The 18780-nt window shown below is 41.3% G+C and overlaps 2 protein-coding genes across 2 annotated transcripts; one reads left to right on the top strand and one right to left on the bottom strand.

Annotated features, from left to right (window-relative positions):
- Positions 1-579: 579 nt before the first annotated feature.
- LOC131876855 (uncharacterized) lies at positions 580-14127 on the bottom strand. Its single transcript, XM_059222366.1, has 18 exons — positions 14038-14127; positions 13813-13951; positions 13720-13751; positions 13353-13401; positions 13235-13255; positions 6845-6895; positions 6618-6757; positions 6473-6545; positions 5310-5408; positions 5148-5229; positions 4760-4794; positions 4625-4676; positions 4495-4535; positions 4322-4425; positions 4237-4253; positions 4099-4165; positions 3201-3357; positions 580-882 (listed from the first exon to the last, which is right to left on the bottom strand). The coding sequence occupies exons 2-18, from the start codon at positions 13934-13936 to the stop codon at positions 716-718; spliced, it is 1311 nt and encodes a 436-aa protein (XP_059078349.1). The 5' UTR covers positions 13937-13951; positions 14038-14127; the 3' UTR covers positions 580-715.
- A 330-nt stretch (positions 14128-14457) lies between these two features.
- On the top strand, positions 14458-18406 carry LOC131893312 (uncharacterized). Its single transcript, XM_059243304.1, has 15 exons — positions 14458-14600; positions 14661-14695; positions 15173-15278; positions 15357-15412; positions 15490-15507; positions 15599-15671; positions 15744-15759; positions 15825-15871; positions 16202-16306; positions 16485-16608; positions 17015-17136; positions 17213-17298; positions 17383-17473; positions 17555-17632; positions 18190-18406. Exons 1-15 carry the CDS (start codon positions 14480-14482, stop codon positions 18297-18299), a joined length of 1188 nt encoding a protein of 395 aa, XP_059099287.1. The 5' UTR covers positions 14458-14479; the 3' UTR covers positions 18300-18406.
- Positions 18407-18780: the final 374 nt, after the last annotated feature.

Raw genomic sequence — 18780 nt, 5'->3', positions numbered from 1 at the left:
GTACTTGCCCACGTACTTCTCCCCCTTATGAGGCTGCAATGGACAAACGACCCCTTGCTACATACGTCTTACATTGCCGTTCTTCGTACGTTTTTCTTGTACGAGTACATTGATTTCGACCGAACACTTCGAGCAACAGCGGACAACTGGTAAAGAGTTTTCGTGGGGCTAGGTACTATTTGGAGGAATTGAGAAGGGTGCTAATATAGATTCCCATCCCTGTATACATTAGTTTACAATTAGTTTTTTTGTTAGTAAGGGGTCTTTTTTAAAGGATGTTCAAGATGGAGCAATACGTTTTTAAGCTCCTGTCTCTTTGCACCAACCGAGCCAGAAAATCATTTGGCAACTGTTGAACTTAAGTATATCACTTGCCCATTCACCTCCAACTAAACCCTACGTCGACTTTTGATACTTTTTATGATAACAAAGCGATTTGTACGATTTGTACTAATGGTAAATCTCGCCCTCAAAACGTTTGAACGATGAGTTGAAAGGGCGGTCAAAAACTTGGCTTGAAATTGTGCATCACGTCTTTGAATGCTGGTCAAGAAGTAAGCGAACACCAAGTCATTTATTTTATTACATTTAATATCACTTCTTGCAATGTCTTGTAATGTCAACGCTAATAACATACGGTATTTTTTATAAACACAATCGCCTGATGCAAGCAGACAGGTAAGTCTCGTCAATCATCGATTCAGGGTACATCAATTTAGGTGCACGCTTGCAATGTCCATCGGAGATTGAAGCCCACGATTCCCCCGGGAACTCGGTTCAGCTCATTAGTTGGGGCAGAATTGGGAGGAGCGCCTGTTGCGGGACTTTGAGTCACCTCATCCTCATCAGTTTTGAAGGTCATCCGGAAAGGTCGTTGTTGGGCTGAAAAGAGAGGAAGAATTGGTATCGCCTTTCAGGTTCGCTGTTTACAAATTTAACGAAAACCGTAATTAGCGTTTGATGATCTTGAAATTGAGGAAGGGAGTTTGTTCATTCGTATCAAGAGTTTTTACGGACTTTTTAAGCGATAATGGGAACGTCATTCCTAACATTAGTGCCTAAGAAGTAACAGATAAATAGAAACAACTATAACTGTTATCTATCTTGCAATTGATTTGGATATAGGTATAAGTTTGTATCCTCCAACGAATTTGGGTTGTCAGATCTGTCTAGGCCTTGAATATAGGGTTGATGTGGAAATTTGACCAGGAACTTTTCCAAATCTGAATCAAAGCCTGTCAACGGGTCACCACCTATCTTCTGCCTATGTATGATTGTTACAGGGTGGCAAATGAAACGACAAAGAGAGTAAGCAAGAGGGGAGGAGGACTTGGTATTTTTAATTAGTCTAGATTCTCGAGGACTTGTAGTTGCTCTTTCACTCCTGTCTGACCTTACACTTTGCATCTCTTAGTATCAAGCTCTCGTTTGAGATTTCCAACACTAGGGCTATTTAAAAGTTAATGTAAAATACTTTTGTAGCTATTTTACAAGCTCTCAAAGTAAAAAAGCCGCTAAACTAGTGCTTTGCAAACAAAAGGACCAATATAAAAAACGGAGGCTATCTGTTCAAACTTAAGTAACTAACACAACCTATCATTTATCATTATGGTTCACCTGAAGCCAAAATAGCTTTCCAAAAAAAATCACACGTGCGTGAAAAAAAGCCATTTAAACCTGCCTCCCACCTCCTTCCACATTGTCGGTTTCACCCTCTCCATCCAACTCTTCTTCACCAACCCCCAAAAACCCACAATAACCAAGGTCAGGGCCAGGATCAGTTACATGTACAATAGACTAACTATCAAGAATCTTCCCCTTCTAATAGTCCTTCAACTCTTCTGGACCTACATCACTCCAATTATTCTCTACGGCCTTCACCTGTGGCTCCCAAACTCCGTCCAATCCACCTTCAAATCCGCCGATGTAACGTTCACAGATTCCTCAAGTGATACCTCTACGTGCCCCAATATGCCATAATGCATAAACGCGTTTCATAACCGAAATATAACGCGAAATTGAGCCCTCTCACCATCGGGCTGGCCAGGTTAGTGTCCATCAGTGTTGGTAACCTGACCTTTCCGGAGATGATATCCGGACACAAGCTTTCCTTCTCGGTCAAGGACTCTTGTTAACATCCTAAAGTACTCTGCCCGACATCCCTTCGGAATATTAGCGGTCGCGCACCTTTGTCCGGCTCCAAGCCAAATGCCACCAAAGATCGGAGCTGACAAATAGCGAAGGACCAGCTCAATCTGACCCACCCTCTCCTATGCTAGATTTTTGTATTCTTGGATACAGTCGTCTCGTCTCCTGTTGTCTCATCCCTCTCATCACGATGGTCAAAAAGCCTTATCCAATTTTGAGAAAAAATACTCGAATCCATCTTTTCCAGTTCTCTACCTGGCAAAATCATGAGGCGCACTTTTCATCTGAATGACTAATTGAGGTCTGGCTCAGATTAAAGGCTCATTTGGCCAAAAAATTACCAAGGTTAGTTAAACATTGCCAACGACCTTCAAAGTGGCTTTTCACCACTGTGGCAGTCGTCTCACTGGTGAGACGAGAGGGGTAAGACTCCAGTTCACGAGTTTCATCATCTCCCCTTTCCTTCCTGTTATGTCCCTAAGGACACACCACTAATCCAATATACACGGAGGGTTGTATCCTCACGTCCGTTCTATTCAAGATCAAGATTAGGAGTGAGAGAGGCAGTGAGATATATAGAGAGAGGAATAGAGAAAGAGAGAGCAGGACAGCTGCATTTGCGCATGTGCATGCAATTACAAGTAAACACCACTTCCTGCATTTGCAACGTCTTCTCAACCCCTCTTCATTACTTTCATGTGCACTGAATGTGTCCTAGTGATTTTCTCTGTGATATCACAATTGTGATCATCTGTTTGATCGGGTTGACTCTTCAATTTTTCAAACCTATATTGTATATGTTTATGAATCTATAACTATTCTTGCCACATTTTGTTTTCGTTGACATGACCATCAGTCGCAAAAGTTTATAAAAAAAATGTTCATCAAAGTGTCGGGCAGATTGCCATGCGACCGATTCGGAGTAAAAGTGAAATGGAAATCACGTAAGTTTACAGCTCTACCATTAAGTAGTTGTCTCTTGGATGTCGATTTTTGATGTTCATGATAAACGTTGATTGATTAAGTATTCCAATTTTAGCCCTGATATTTACTGCAGACTGATCTGGACATTCTCCGGTCGCCGTTGTCATTGGCTGAACTGAACTGTCGCCCGCAAAGCCGATCACTGAGCCGCACATCCGATCCGATGCTACCAATTGTGAACGTATCTTGATCTGAGGTTTCCACGTTGGATTGAGCGTTCGGAATCTGTGGATTGAGAGACTTTTTTAAAACTTCACATTATTCTAGGCTCTGATAACATGATTTATTTATGATAGATCGATTGTGTGATGAAATAAAATGCAAAATATTAGCGTCGCAATGGAGGCATTGGCTTCGCATCAATTATGCATATTAGTCAACATTAATCGCGTGCAAAACATTTATCGAGGGTTTTTCGTGACATAAATAGGGAAAATGAATGTTCAAAAGCCACTTATTTAAGACTTTGTTTGAAAATTGAATTCTTAAAATGTCATCACTAGAGGGCCCCCTAAGGAATGCCTTGGTGGCAAAAATGTAGCATATATATTTTATTTCTTGCTTCCCAATACATACTTTGATCATAAGACCTTATTTGTCTTTTGAGTTCGAGTCGACTCAAGCCTGGTTTTTTCCTGAAGCTTCATAATTGCCCTGGTCAGTCACATAAAGGTGTATAGAGTGGGACAAAGCAAAAAAAAAAAGAATTACATTTTTTAAATCAATGGTCTGTTTAGCAGGCATAAATGATTTGGATAAACTTAGCATTTGGCTACTTTTTGTACAACTGTGAGGCGATCCAAATTCTAGTGTAAGCAGTGCCACAATAGCTAGGAAAACACCTTTTGACAAGCAGAGTGAGCAAACTAAATTCGCGTGGCTGAAGTTCAATGTTCAATCAACACAATTGAGCTAATCAGCAAAACTAGGTTTACATCATTTTTTGATTCATTGCTCAGAGCTTACCAAAAGATAATCCCCGCGACATTTCCCGTCCGTTTCCCCGCGCGCTTTGTTTCCTCCAGAGGTGGTGCTAGAATAAGATACTTTTATTGCATGGGGCCCTAGGAAGATCTCTGGCGGCATAGATTTTGAATGCTTCACCTAATGCCAAAAGATCCCTGAAAGAAAAGGACCTCAAATTTTAGGGATTCTTAAACGTGTGTTGATTAAGAACTAAACAAAATACCGTTACGTCGTCCGTTCCAAGGATCTCTGGGATCCAACAAATGCCACAAGTGTTCATCTCTTGCCTCCAACACATATTTTGACATTGATTCGAAAGATGCGTGGCTGTAAAAGAGAAAGACACTTTATAAATTAGCAAATATTCGGGTAGCTTTGTGAGCATCTCAAACTCACTTGTTGTTTCCAAACTCGCTGCAGTGGTGGGGAAATTGAAACTGCAATACGGAAAAAGAAATGAGGAATGTTGGACGTTTGATATACGTTTTAGAACACTCCGGAGAGATCCAAGCGAATTGATCAATACCTGGCAACCGTTCCCGTGGTACCTGTAAAATATTGAAGGCATCCATCCGGGCCTGCAAGTCAAAAGTTGTGAATAATTTTGTTAAAATCTTGTCACAATCAAATAGAGAAAAGTAGCGTTGGATAACATATATACCTCCGAGTTCATCTCCACAAGCATATTGAGTCACTGAATAGGAAAAGGCGAGTTACAAGACGTTGAACAAAAACACACTGTTGAAGCTTCAAATTTAGCTGGAAAAGGTAAGGGGAGGCTCGGAAAATTTGGATGAAGCCTTTGAAACGTGGTTTTACAAACTTAAAAAACTTTGCCCTGAAAACTTTGATACATCAAAGTTCTATTTTAGGCTCTATATTAAAAAACGACGGCGAAATGTCCCGTTAAGATTTTGACACGACAAAGCTTGTCAACAAAGCGAATCATAAGTGATTGGTCAAGGTCTTGTTAAGAAGGTTAGAATGCCATTATCCCATAGCATCTTGAAATGTTTGGGATAAAGACTTCTGCGCCACTAGTATTTCCTTTGATGTCCCAATTTCGCGTTCCACTTCCGGTCAGGCCGAAATTCACTTCGTTGCACTTCTCTGGGCAAGCATCCACAATCACTTGAATTGAAACAAAAACAAGAAAAATCTCACTAGTTACAAATTCACCCACAGGTTCTGCTTGCTGATTGTGCCATTACTGTGTTGTCCACTATTAAATCCACAAATGAGAGGCGGAGCAAAATTTCCTGGTGCAGTGATGGTAAAAGTGTCGGTCGTGCAATCTCCAATGGCACCTCCTGCAAAGGGTGTGAATCGTTGGTAAAATTTATGGCGCTTCAAAATGCAAAGGAACTCTTGGCACTGGATCTTTGCTTGTCACAAAGCTTGTCACAAAGCTGGTCGGCTTTTCAGACAGAAGCTGCGCTTAGAGGATCAGAGACGTAAGCAGAAGTACCAAGAGTGAGATTCGGTTTGAGAGACCCTTCTTTTGGTTTGAAGCGCTCGGAGTTTCTAAGCCTCGTTTAGGGCCTCTCAATCCATTGGACCGCGAATCGGCTGGCAAGTCGAGGTATGAATGATTGGATGGTTTGGGGCCAGACGAGTTGGAGTCGGGTTTCTTTTGTGTTATACGTAGTGCAGTGCGTAAGGAAAATAAAGAGGCAGGTACGCCTCGACCATTGAACGGAGATGTGAGGATAAAAAGGACCACGCAAATTGGAATTAAGTGATTGCATTCATGCATCTCTGAACTCGCATGGATGATGTACTTGTTTCAATGTTAGACTAATTCAAAGGTCTGATAATTCGGGCACACGAAAATTCTCACTTTCTATTCTGAAATGAGTGAAAAAAGCTTTCCACCTTTTGGTGAAAGGAAACGAAATTTAAAAAAATCGGCAAAAGGATTTTGTTGCTTTGGCGTTATTGAGGATAAAAATTGCTTCCATTAAAACGGTTTCAGGAAAAAAATGCATTTAGCCGATTTTTCGCCCCTTTCGTCACCGTCTAGTGGTGTTCGTTCTGGATCCAAACCGATCAAAAGAAACTCTTTTTGAAATGCTACAAAGATCAAACAACATCTGATATCGTTTGCATTTCTCTTATTTTAAGAGCACCAAAAGGTGCTCACACACTGAACTAATTTTGGGAGGTAACTAAAGTGAGTCGTTCGGATGCTTAAAATGAACGAAGTAAAAAAACATTCCAAAATTTCAAGACAACTGGATTGCCACAATTAGATATGACTTATGGTTGAATAAAGAAATTCTTATGTGTGTCAGTCCTCATTTCATTTGGAACACCATGCCTAGATCTGTCTTTGCAGAGCATGTTTCCATTCAAATATGAAATTCTCACTCACCTAAAGTGGTGGCTGCACTGAGGTCGACGTCGGAGATAGCACTGGCCGTCACAGGACCATTAATGTTAAAGTTCTGTAAGAAATGATGAAGTGCTAGTTAGATGTGCCCTAGTCCACTCAATTGAACTCTTCGTACGTAACTCACCGTGAAATCAAATCGAAGGCGGCAAATGTGCTTGTCGCACGGACAAATGGTGTACTTGCAGGGATTGATGGCGGTGGTGGTGGACGTCTGTACCAAATAAGTGCAATTCTCTGAACTCATACCCCCGCAAGACAAAGTGACTAGTGACAGAAGAACCATGAGGCATCCATGATAACTTGTTGAACTGCCGAAACATATGTCAGATCGCATCTAACTTGTAAACTTACATGCGCAACATACTCCAAAACCATTGGCACACGATCCCAAGGATGAACCTCCTAAGGAGTGTATGAGATTAGATATTGCCTAGGCAAAGTGAACATGTGAGTTATTGGGATCTATCATTCAACATATCTAAATGGCGACATTTGGGTTATCAGGATAAAGTCGATAGCAAGATGTTTTATGAAATTCTCGAATAACTCATTTGCAAATACCATTGACAAACATGTATAAGCTAATCGACCAATTGAATGGATAAAGCAAATTTTGACCTTTCCAATTCTGAGTAGCGTCCAAAATTATTATTATTTTTCAATAATCACATGAAGAAGTTGTTTTTGAGTCTGGAATTCCTGAACTCTTGTTCCAGCTTGCACCGCCCTTCCCAATGTTTGCAGTTTACAACCCAAACGAATACAGCCTTCGCTTTTGGTCGAGTTGAATCATGTACAGAGAGTAGACCCAACCAACATAGATGACGATGCTTGCACATAACTTTTATGTTGTCATTATATCTTTAGTATTACTCTATTCAGTCGGATACTTCAATCTAAAGGTGAACCTTTTTTGCCCAACAACTTCAAAATTGCACTAATGTTGTCGATACCTTTAGTGGGAAATAATGATCTTGGGTGTCATTTACGAGACAATAAGAAATAAGCACATTCAAAACCGCGGACGGCAACTTTATTCCACTGAATGTTCGTGGAAAGGAAGCCAATTATGACGCTTTTTTTTCATGAATGAAGATAACCTCAGTCGAGTAAGAAAACGTGCATTTCAATTTTGATTTACACACCTTGACAACTAAAGTTTTATGTGCATTGCGATACGACGTCCTTTCGTGTCTTCATATTTTCACGAAAAATCTGACAAAAAACATCGTTTGGACTGACAAAGGGTTTGTCAAACTAAGCTGCGAACCGGTGGGATTATGGAATATCCTTGGATTATGCCAAAAGTCATGGACATTTGAATGTGTCAGCTAGATTGGCATGCGGCCCTTAAAGGAACCGAATCAAATAAGATACCCACCCGAATATCTTTCCTATTTTTGATTCCTCTTTCCTGAATATGAAACGCTTCATGTACGTAAAAGCTCTTCATGGTTTGACATGATCGAACCTCAAAAAATTGAAGCCTGAAATTTCAAACGAGGCATTGCTAAGCAATACCTTGCACTATCTTGCTGCTTTGGCTCTGTTCTCAATCCATAGGCAATACTTCGGGATCTAAACTTTGTTCGTTTCTTAACTCGAGAAGTGTTCAGTACCTCAAAAACGTTTTGTTTACCCGTATCTGACTTTATCAAGCTTGTTGTTAGCGTAAGAATATTGAGTTTAGATTGAAATGGAAGCAGAAGCATTAAGTATTATCACGTTAAGGGCTCGATTGGTTTTAATTGTGTCAAGCCTGATAAAACCAGAAGAAATATTGAGGAAAAATGAGTGAAGTGCACATTTGAGGTCAGCAAGATTAGTCAAATTCTGCTGCTAAATGAAATATAGATTTTCTCTCGCTTTTGCCCCTGAACTTTCCTTTTTAATAACGTATCGCAATTGTAGGGATATGTTTTTGCGGACTTCCCTATCGGTATTGATAGTAAGTACCATTGACAGAAGTTTAAGTTGATTAAGATGGCAGCAAACATAATGCCAAGACAGATGCATTGAACACATTAGATACCTGTAGTGAGTTGAGCGTGTTGGAACTACTAACGTGTTTATTTATCGAGTCAGGGTAGCCACACTATCCCCTCCCACAAAAGGAACATTATAAGATCAAAAACACCAAACAAAAAGCAAGAACAAAGCGAGAATTCACGTATATGAAATATAAATCAAAGGTGTAGTCGATCAGGTTCGGAAGTTATGCGACCTGATCTCGTAGCCAATCCAATGCAATCAGAAATTCCAAAGGCGGGTTTAAGGCGCTCGACGTTAACTGAGTCTTCCTTACCAGATCTATCAATTATGAAATATTTTTGTTTCCTTCGCAAAACCTTAAAGGGTCCTTTGTAGGGCCGGTCTAAAGGCTTCTTGACAGAGGTAACCACTTCCCATACATGGCTACACGTTTTCATGCCATCTGTAAGGTCATCGGGTTGAAACATCCTTTTGGAGTGGCATGACGTGGGAACAAAGGAGCGTTCATTAATGGCCTTGCGGAGATCTAGGATGAAGTCATTCATATTGACATTTTGGGGGTGGTTTAAGGCAGAGAAGTAAGCCCCAGGAATGCGAATAGCAGATCCGTAAAGCATATCTGACGGACTGAACCCAACATCCTCTTTAACAGAAGCGCGAATACCGAGAAGAACCACAGGTAGATGATCGGTCCATTTCACATCTGAACCTAGTCTGGCCTTTAGAGCGCTTTTCAAATGCCGGTGAAAGCGTTCCACCAATCCATTCGAAGCGGGATGATAGGCGGTGGATGATTTCACAGTGGAGCCCAAGAGCGAACCCAAAGATTTCCAAAGATCACTTATGAATTGGCGGCCACGGTCACTAACGATGGTGGAGGGGCATCCAAAGCGGGCAATCCACGAGCTGAAAAAAGCTTTGGCACAAGTCAGAGCAGTTGAATCGGGAATGGGAATGGCTTCGGGCCACCTGGTGAAGCGATCGATGACGGTCAATATGTAGGTGTTGCCATCAGATGGAGGTAGAGGTCCCACCAAATCGACATGAATATCCATGAAGCGATCATTCGATAATGGAAAGGAGGAGAGAGCTGTTTTGTTATAGCGTTGAATCTTTGACGTTTGACAATCAATACATTCCTTAACCCATCTGGATACGTCAGCGGGAAGGTTGGGCCAAGAAAAAGACGCTTTGACCAGTTTGACGGAAGCCTTGACACCAGGATGAGAAAATCCATGGATATGTTTGAAAACTTGTTTTCGCATTGACAAAGGAACAAGGGGTCGGGTTAGACCAAAACGGGTGTCGACGCTTGCAGTCCACCATAATGTCGTTCGTCTGATAGAAGTCAAAACCGAGCAAATTTTCAGTAACATCAGCAACAAAAAAGGTGTGGTCGAATTTACCAACTTTTAAGAGATCCACGGTTACCAATTTGCGCCCATACACCCTACATGGTGTCCCATTGGCTGCCTGAAACATGGTTTCATTTGGGTTTGGACACAAGTGAATGTCCTCTTCAGTAGGAGGAATAAGAGACCAAGACGCTCCGGGGTCAGCCAACCAAACTGTCTCTGACGAACCATCTTGGATTTTGATAGCATTAGAGTTGGCATGGAAACCGGGGGGGAAGTTCCATGTGAGACGCGGGGACCATTAACGTTTTGGAAGTAGTGGAAGCACTGATCGAAAAGAGAGCGGACACATCTGAGGATACCCGTCGGATTTCAGCGAAGTTTTTTGACCATTGACATCCCTTTACACAAGATTCAGCCTGAGCTGCGTACTTTGAGTGGAAATGACAGATGAACTTCCCATTAACGAAGCTGAAGCGATTGTCTGGAAACTGAGGCCTATTGTCGGAAGTCTTCATATGTTTTTTGGCCTTGGTACGGTAACCAGTTTTGTGGGCAGCGAGTACCAGTTGAGCTGCCGATAAAACATCCTCATTGGGAACCTCGCAGTAAGTGTCTCTTACAAGGGCAGCTCGAGACACCATAGAAGGGTTGTCCCTTGACCTCTCGAGGGCCAATTGTCTTGCGGCAATGACCGCCAGGTGATGAAGGGGAGTAGATTGGTCAAGAGAGGTGATGGCCGGGCCAACTATAGGGGGAAGTTTTCGAATGAACAACGCCCTAAAAGCAAAAGAAGTTTCAGCGGCAGCAACACCATCGGGCCACAGCTTCTGCAAAGCATTCAGAGCATCCGGGGGAGAACGATCACCCAGGCGGAATGTAAGGCAGTCCTCAAAAAGCTCCATGTAACTTTTCTTAGTAACTTTGAGAACGTGGTTTTTGAAAGAGGTATAGGGCTGGCCATCAGAATCCTCGGCCAATTGATCACAGATGGCCAAGATGTTACTGAAACGATCCAATTCCTCGACTTCCAGGACAGCCACCATGTGATGGTACTTGGTGCTTTCTCTAGAGATGTTGGCCAGGCGAAACTGACTCTCAGCAGACCGAAACCAGCTTTCCGGGTAATGTCTGTTATATTTAGGCACTTTGACAGACACAGCCATTATTGAGGCAAGCGAATCCTCAGAGGATCGCATGGCCTCGGTTTCGGCCTTGGCCATGGGGGGAGGTACAATCTCAAGCGGAAATGACCTTTAACTTGAGGGGCACAATGGTTAATGGGCAAGGCACCGACAATTAACCAAGTCAGAACAGACGTCGGGGTCACCAATGTAGTGAGTTGAGCGTGTTGGAACTACTAACGTGTTTATTTATCGAGTCAGGGTAGCCACACCTTGTTTTCTTATCGTAGTCTCTAGGAGACATGCTACACACTACCCCTTTCAACAATATTAAATGCAACGATTCTCAAAAAAGTGTTTTTGATAATAAAATTACATATGAATGCATATATACTTGAACGGTCGCTCAAATCAAACGTTACACTATATTTTAAGCTTTTAAAAGCTCACTTCGTAGCAAAGAGTGTGATTTTTAAATTGAGGTACATAAAATTTAAGGTATTGTAAATGAGAAGAAAAAAATGCTTAACAAAGCAAAGAATCTGTTTCAAAATGGAGGAGACGCACTTGGCGATTATCAAACTTAGAAGGCGGCTTCAACCCAACTGACATTTCCAGATCCCCCAACTGCAGTCGAATAATGGTTGGTCAATAGGACCAGAAAAAAATCATTTGAAGCATCATGAGGAGTAAAAAAGAGGATGACCAAGAAGAAAACAGTGAGAACCAATCAACTGGTTCGAAATGTGAGGTCAAAGATCAAAAGAAACCAGTTAGGGGTGCGTCCATCTTGGTCAAATACTATTGCCGCCAAAGGCAGGCACCTTGAATGATGATATTGTAAGAACAATATTGTATTTTTTGGCAAATGACAACAATCTTGAGGAACAATGCCTTTTCCGTACCTGTTTGTGCCCATACGAAGTAAGGGTTTTGAACGCAGCAAAGTGTCTTCTAATTTGATCTTTGAGAGTGACCATGGACTATGCAAGGGACACTAAAGCATCGGCGCTATGGTATTCCTTGCACTACGCCATTTGGAGGCTCGTCTTTAAGAGTTCCTTAAACCATAGTGGTCAGCGAAATTGAAGAAGTACATACTTTGAATGAATAAACGCTTCACAATATTCTGATAGTCATTGGCAAATGATGTACAAAAACGAAGCACATCTTGAAAGTAAAAGTTACTTGAGAAAAGTAAGTACAATAGTCTGATATAAATTGATAACATTAAGCAGTGATATCATTCAAAATTCGTCATTGAAATGTATGAGAGTAACCATAGTTATCTCCAAAAGACAATTTGCTGTCACATTCACTTCGATACTTAAGCACAAGGTAGTTGTTGATAAGGTAGGTCATTTTCAATCCCTCACTTTTTTTCACAATCATATGTAATTGCAACAAGGGCTGAAGTGTGAATCTTCAACAATAAAACAGTGCTGAGCAAGTAGTGTCAATCCCAAATAATGCTAACAACTAAAAGTTTAAAAACAAAAAAGCAACAAAAAGAGCTCCCAAACAAAGAGTTCAACCACAAAACGGTCCAGCGGCAGAGGGCTTTAAACCAACACTATTGAAATCGACCAAAGTCTTGTTTTGAGGCTGTGTACTTTTTAGATTACTTTTTCATTGAATTCTGAAAAAATGAAGTGTACTGCTTCTAACCAAAGAACAAAAACCAAGTTGTAGGGCTGTGCATCAGGCCGTTAAAAGTTTCGTTACTTATGATTTGTTTTGCGTTTTGATGCGCCCTTATCGGTGTCTGACTTTATTTTTGCCTGCCTTGAGACCCATGGGAAATAAAAAAACCATTGACGATCGCAAAACATGTTTTAAGCTAATTTGTCTAAGATACGGAAAAGTGTAACAAAAAATTTCTTGTCAAATGACTTGTTTCAAAATCTACTAATCTCAAGAACAACTAAAAGTTTTGAAATCTGGTGCATTAGTTTCTTTCTTGATGAATTACGAAGCTAGATTTGGTTGGCTTTGAAATTTTTGTTTTGATTTTGAGCCACGAAAGGGTGCCGAGGTTACATACCATAGGAACAAAGGAAAAAATAACGAAGCGAACGAAGTTTCATAAAATTGAACTAAATGTGTTACAACTTACCCAAACTTTGTCTTCCGAGGCAGAACAATCCAAATATATCTCAATCACATATTCTGATGTTGTCTCAATCAGTCACTCATAATAATAGTAGTAGTATCCAACCATAATATCATCACTTGCTGAGGAGAAACACATCATTATTATTTGAACTCACCTCTACTCTCACATTCGCCCTCTAAAATGGGACAGGAAAATGTTAAGTTCACGCACTAGATCTTCGAAAATGCCAACAATCCGTCATTTTTCAGCAATTAATTCAGCAATTATCTCACGTGTGTAGCAGGTTCCATTCCGAGTTGCTCCGGTTGAGCACGGGTCGTTCTGAAAGGGAAGTAAATCGGAGTTAAAACAATGCATAACCACAAGACTTGGGATGGTCAAGCGTTGCTTGAACAATGACATAGCTCGCTCAGGAGTCGTTGGCATGGTCATGCAATTCAAAAGGTTTGCAAATATACCGTAAGAACGAACAAAAAACGAGATCCAACCTAAGCACCTTGGCAGTAATTCTTGCCTGAGTGATTCACTTTTGGCTGACGATGAGCAAAACATATATGGGAAAATTAGCATCAAAAAGATGTTGAACTATGCTACGTTTTGCTCCTGGTGCACTGTTAAGCTGTTCATTTTAGGTCTTACCTGAAATTGGACAATTTGAAACAAAGACAAGACTAAAATTGAAAATGGAATAAGTCGAGTGTTGCAGAATATCGGCCTCAAAACTCATCAAACCTTTTCCATCTCGTTTGCTTCCCGTTGAATTTTGCAATGGTTCCTTAAGAGTTTCAGCCAAGAAGCCTCGAAGCAAGGCAACCACAACAAAACACTTGATTCCGAAATAAACGGCCACAGACATTTTCCAAGTTCAACTCTAGTTCCGAAAAATAAAAGACAAGTTGGAAAATTAGGAACCAAAGCAAGGTGATCTTGTTGGACTCAAAAAATATTCTTCCTTACCTTTGGCACTTTCCAAAACGAATGAAGCTCCTCTCATATTGTGAACATGAATTGCGCATGCCAGACAATTTTGCGCGAAAATAATGCATTGGCCAAGTATTGTATGGAGGCTCTAGAGAGCTCCAGACTCAAATTTTGCCCTACACAGAGACACATTTGGTTGAGCCAGCCATGCAATTGCAGCGTGCGATTTCCATGCAGCCTTTCTTGGTCATTGAGAATTTACTGCAACTGAATAGTGGAGACAGGTAGACAAGACATTGTCGACGAGCGGCCAGATTGCCGTCAAAAAAGCTATTAATCGGCTAGCCACTAGACCAACTTAACCAACATATTTGCCAATGAGATCCCAAGAAAAAAGATGATTTCATATTGGAGGAGGGCGGGTTTTCGGGGAGAGATTTCTGCCACTTCAATTTGACCGCTTGGATTGAACACGATCATGTTTGCCACAAGATCCCTGATCATTTTTCTTTTCGGCACTTTGCTCGATTTCCAACCATTCACTTTGGGCGATCGTGTCAATCGAACCTCCGAGCCGATTGGTTTTCATAGACAAAAGAGTAAGTACACTTATTATGTTGTAAATGTTTACACTCGTCCCTTATGAGTCTTCTTCTTAGAGCTTTTTAGCTTGTTCAACATCGTTCAATTCAAGGTACGTTTAAGCCATGCTTTACAAAATATTACTAACTCGTTAAAAAAAAAGTTCATGTCGAGCAGAAATTCCACACGTTTGGACTCAATGGCTTTCCCGTTTTTTTGGAGAAGAAAAGAGGAATCGTTTCTAAAAATCCAGCCTTTGTAGCTCCGTATTAACGAGTGTCATCATAGCAATGGTCGACCACAAATCACGTTTCAAAACCACCGTTCATGATTTCAAATTGAAGCTCTGTTGACCTGCTAGTACGATGCCAAAGATCATCAAGTGGCCATGGAGCTGGCTGATGGAATGCTCCATGCTAGAAGGCCTAAAACAAAAGTGACGGCTACTGACTCTTTAACAAACCAACTTTTGTTCAGATCTCTTCTGCTCATCCGAACCTTCAAACTTTGGGGATTTCTGCTCGACGTGAAATTTACCTTGTTTTCTTAGGTCTAATCATAATCTTGATGACACGCGCACGTTTTTCAGAATGATCCGTGTAGTGGAGTTACTCCTGGAGACAATCGAGGAACTTGCTTGAGCGTCCAGGAATGTTCGTCTCAAGGGGGAACGTCCGATGGAAATTGTGCCTCAGGTTCAACACGACTCCTTCTAAGAAAGATTCTTGGTCCCATTTACTTGAATTGGTTTAAAATGCATGCCCTGGTTTCAGGTTTTGGTGTGTGCTGCTTGTTCATGATCACGGGTTGCGGAGGAACTGTGAACAAGGTATGCCATGCTCATGTCTCTGATCAATAATGCTTTATACCTCATATTAATGATACTATATCGATTTGCTCCTTTAGAATTGTACCTACGTGCGCGTGAGTAAAAGCATTTTGACTTAGGATTACTTATTCATGAAAATCTCAAACTCATTACTGATTTGTTTTTCATGGATTGATTCCGTTCCAGAACACGGGATTTCCAGGATCAGATCCAAATAACGGTCGAACTTGTTCAGTCACCCTCAATCGGTTTGCCAATGGTGAGATTTTTGAGACATAGAGTAGTTATTGGTTATTGATTTCAATTATTTGCCGTCCATAATCATTTTCAGACATTTGCCAAATAAGGTAAGCCACAAACTTGATGAAAGTGCAACATGCCGATTGCTCAAGTCGTTATTGTTGTTTTTCAGGTTGGATTTCCAGTCTACCACAACACTCCCACTTGGCACTGATCCAGGTAAGAACTTTTGGTTTTGCTCTCATTTCCAAGAATTCGGATTTGTGACACAAAGAGTACAAAGTCTCATATTCGTTGCAACCAATAATGCTGAATTTCAAAAGCGCACAATTGCTAATTGATTGACAAGTCTCTTCTTTGACAACTAAACTAAACAAGCGACAGGTTGAAGTTTTGTGAAAAGAAAAAAAATCATCAATCTTGTTCGATCCACTGATGATATTTACGTTTTCATGACTTCTAATATTTTTTTCGAATTGAATAGGAGTGAATTTTCAACGAATTTGAATGGCGTTGTATTCCCTTGACCAAATTTCGTTTGTTGTCTAGGTTCTTGCGGTGGAACAGGAGATAGCTTGTCGGTGATCAGTCCACATTCCTCTTCGCAAAACGCTTTTCCACCGGCAATCTGCGGGATTCTCACCGGTCAACACAGTAAGAGACGCTCTCGAACCTCATCAAGTTGCAAAAACAGCTAGTATGCAGTAGTAATGATGACCAGTGAGGCTTTTGGTGAGACGAAAGTGTCTGGATGCACTTTTTACGATGGCCATAAAAGGAGGGAGGGATAAAATCCGCGACATTAAAGATAATTTCATTGTCTCTCTTTCAGTGTACTTCGAAAGTGGACGGATGGGAGGAAATGCGGGCCAAATCGACATTTTGCAAGGATCAGCCGCCGGGGAACGACGATATAACGTCAAAGTGACTTACATCCATTGCAATAGCAAAGTCAGGTAATGGGCCAGCACCTGCGGGAACTATTGGTCACAATTGGATTCATGGGCTCATTGGAACGTGCATATTTTCTCTTCAAATTCCATCCTGGCACATTATATGACTGTGAACAAGGATCACTGGATACAAGTACAGTGCAACCAAACCAACTGTCAAATAGTTCATACACCGCAATAGATTGATACGAAAAATCGCCTTGACTGTTACCCGTCTTTTGGGCCACCTATGAATATGGCCACACTAAGCTAATCTCTTTCATTCATACCACGCTCAATAAGATAACAATTTCACCATTGTCTATTGTGAAAATACCACATATGGGATTGTACTGATTAATATTTCGTCTTTTGCGCCTGTCAGTTCAGGTACAAAGGGGCTAACCACAAACGATAAATCATGTTTTAGAGCTCCGAGCGGTTGTACGCAGTACTTCACAGGATGCACGGGCACAATCACGTCCTATAATTTCCCTGGCGGGCAATTGTTGGGAGACCAAGTGTACGGCAATTGCATTCGGCAAAACGAGGGTACAATTCAAAACCAACGCCATCACAAAAGGCGGTGATTTATGTAGTATTTTTCTAATCTCTCGTCTTTTCTTAGGTTATTGCTCTGTCCAGTACTCTGAAACCCCCATCACCTCTCCGGATCCATTCGATTTAGATACGGCAGATCCAGCTGGGGTCCAGGTGAGGTCTTCAGGGATCCATCTTCCCACTATTCTGTCTCTAAGTCAAAGGGCAACAACTAGCTAAGAGTTTCTTCATCTTCAGGACAACTGCATGGTCCAAAATCATATCACCATTCCCAGTCGAGTGATCGAAGTTCTGATGTCAGCGACCCCAGGGGATCAACAGGACGTCGGTAAACATTGGCTGCCTTGAATAAACTTTAACCAATCCAGAGAGGCTATTGTCTTGTCTGAAATTCATCATTTTTTTCCAGTGACGTCCGTCCCCTCTATGAGATGTAACACCGTTTTTGGAAGTGCTCCCAGAACCTCAGTCCCAGGAACATTAGTGTGTAAGTTATACATTGCGCGTGGTAAACGTGCAATGCCTATCCTAAATAATTTGCAGATTATCTCTTGTTGAGGGAAGTTTTTCAAGAGCAGATGTTTTGAAGCGTCGATTTTATCAGTAACTATGGTTTGGTTTAGCAATTTGGAAAAAAAAGGTTTCCCACTTGCCATCCGGCAATATGAGTGTGCCTTTGTAAGTGGGAATCATACACGGCAACATAAGCTAGTGGGATGGCTAGCTATGCATGTTTTCAGTGCCTTCTTTTCTCAGTTTAATGCCGAAGAATGAGTAGTAAAGTCCATCATGTTTTCAGCCACAGCAGCCAATGTTTAAGAGCTCTAAACCATTATGGTGACTGTGTCTGTTGTATTTTTCACACGCAACTAAGCTCCCCTAATATGGAAGCACATGACCGAGGTTTCTCGGACAAATGTACTCTATATACGAATACAGAGAGAGCTCTTCTGCCCGTTCAACCCTGAATTACTTTTGTGTGGCTCATCTATTTGTTACGACGTTATGTCCAATTCCATCGTTGCATTCACTCATCCATTTCAGCCGAGGAAAATGTCCCATTTGTGGTGAACTTGCGAACCTTGCCCAGTACCAGTGGACGTTTGGCCACATTCTCCGGATTCAGCTTGGATTACACCCAAGTCCCATGTTAGGGTTTCTACCGCATTCATCTGGATTGATGTTATACCTTCATATCATCGGCTTTTTATTTGTAACGCATGCGACTCTTGTAATGTCAATCAACGGCTAATAAATGTGTGATGTACAATAAGATCTTTCTTCCCACTTCGAATTCCGCTTAGGTGTTTAAAAAACATCTTGAAGTCATTTCCCTCGTCAGACGTCGATTGATTGAGCCTATTAGGTAGAGCTGGTTAATCAGGTACTAGTAGAGAGTCACGAATGCTAATGTAGTTAATCTTAACTTGGCCAAGACCTTCGACGAGGTAGATCATAGGCTCCACGAGACAGGATTTAGCCTCCATACAGACGTACACGATGTCAAGTTGGGTCTTCCGTAAAGCATCACATTACGTCATTTTACCTTCTTGATACCGTCAAAGCTTAGTAGGAGTAATTTCAAAGTCTCTTTTTAGAGTGGTTATACAAATTAGCTTGTGTCAGGAGCGGTCA

The sequence above is a fragment of the Tigriopus californicus genome, chromosome 2, assembly GCF_007210705.1.
Source record: "Tigriopus californicus strain San Diego chromosome 2, Tcal_SD_v2.1, whole genome shotgun sequence".
NCBI classification, from domain to species: Eukaryota; Metazoa; Arthropoda; class Copepoda; order Harpacticoida; family Harpacticidae; genus Tigriopus; species Tigriopus californicus.
The sequence above is the reverse complement of the archived record's forward strand: the minus strand, read 5'-3'. Positions and strand labels throughout refer to the sequence as shown.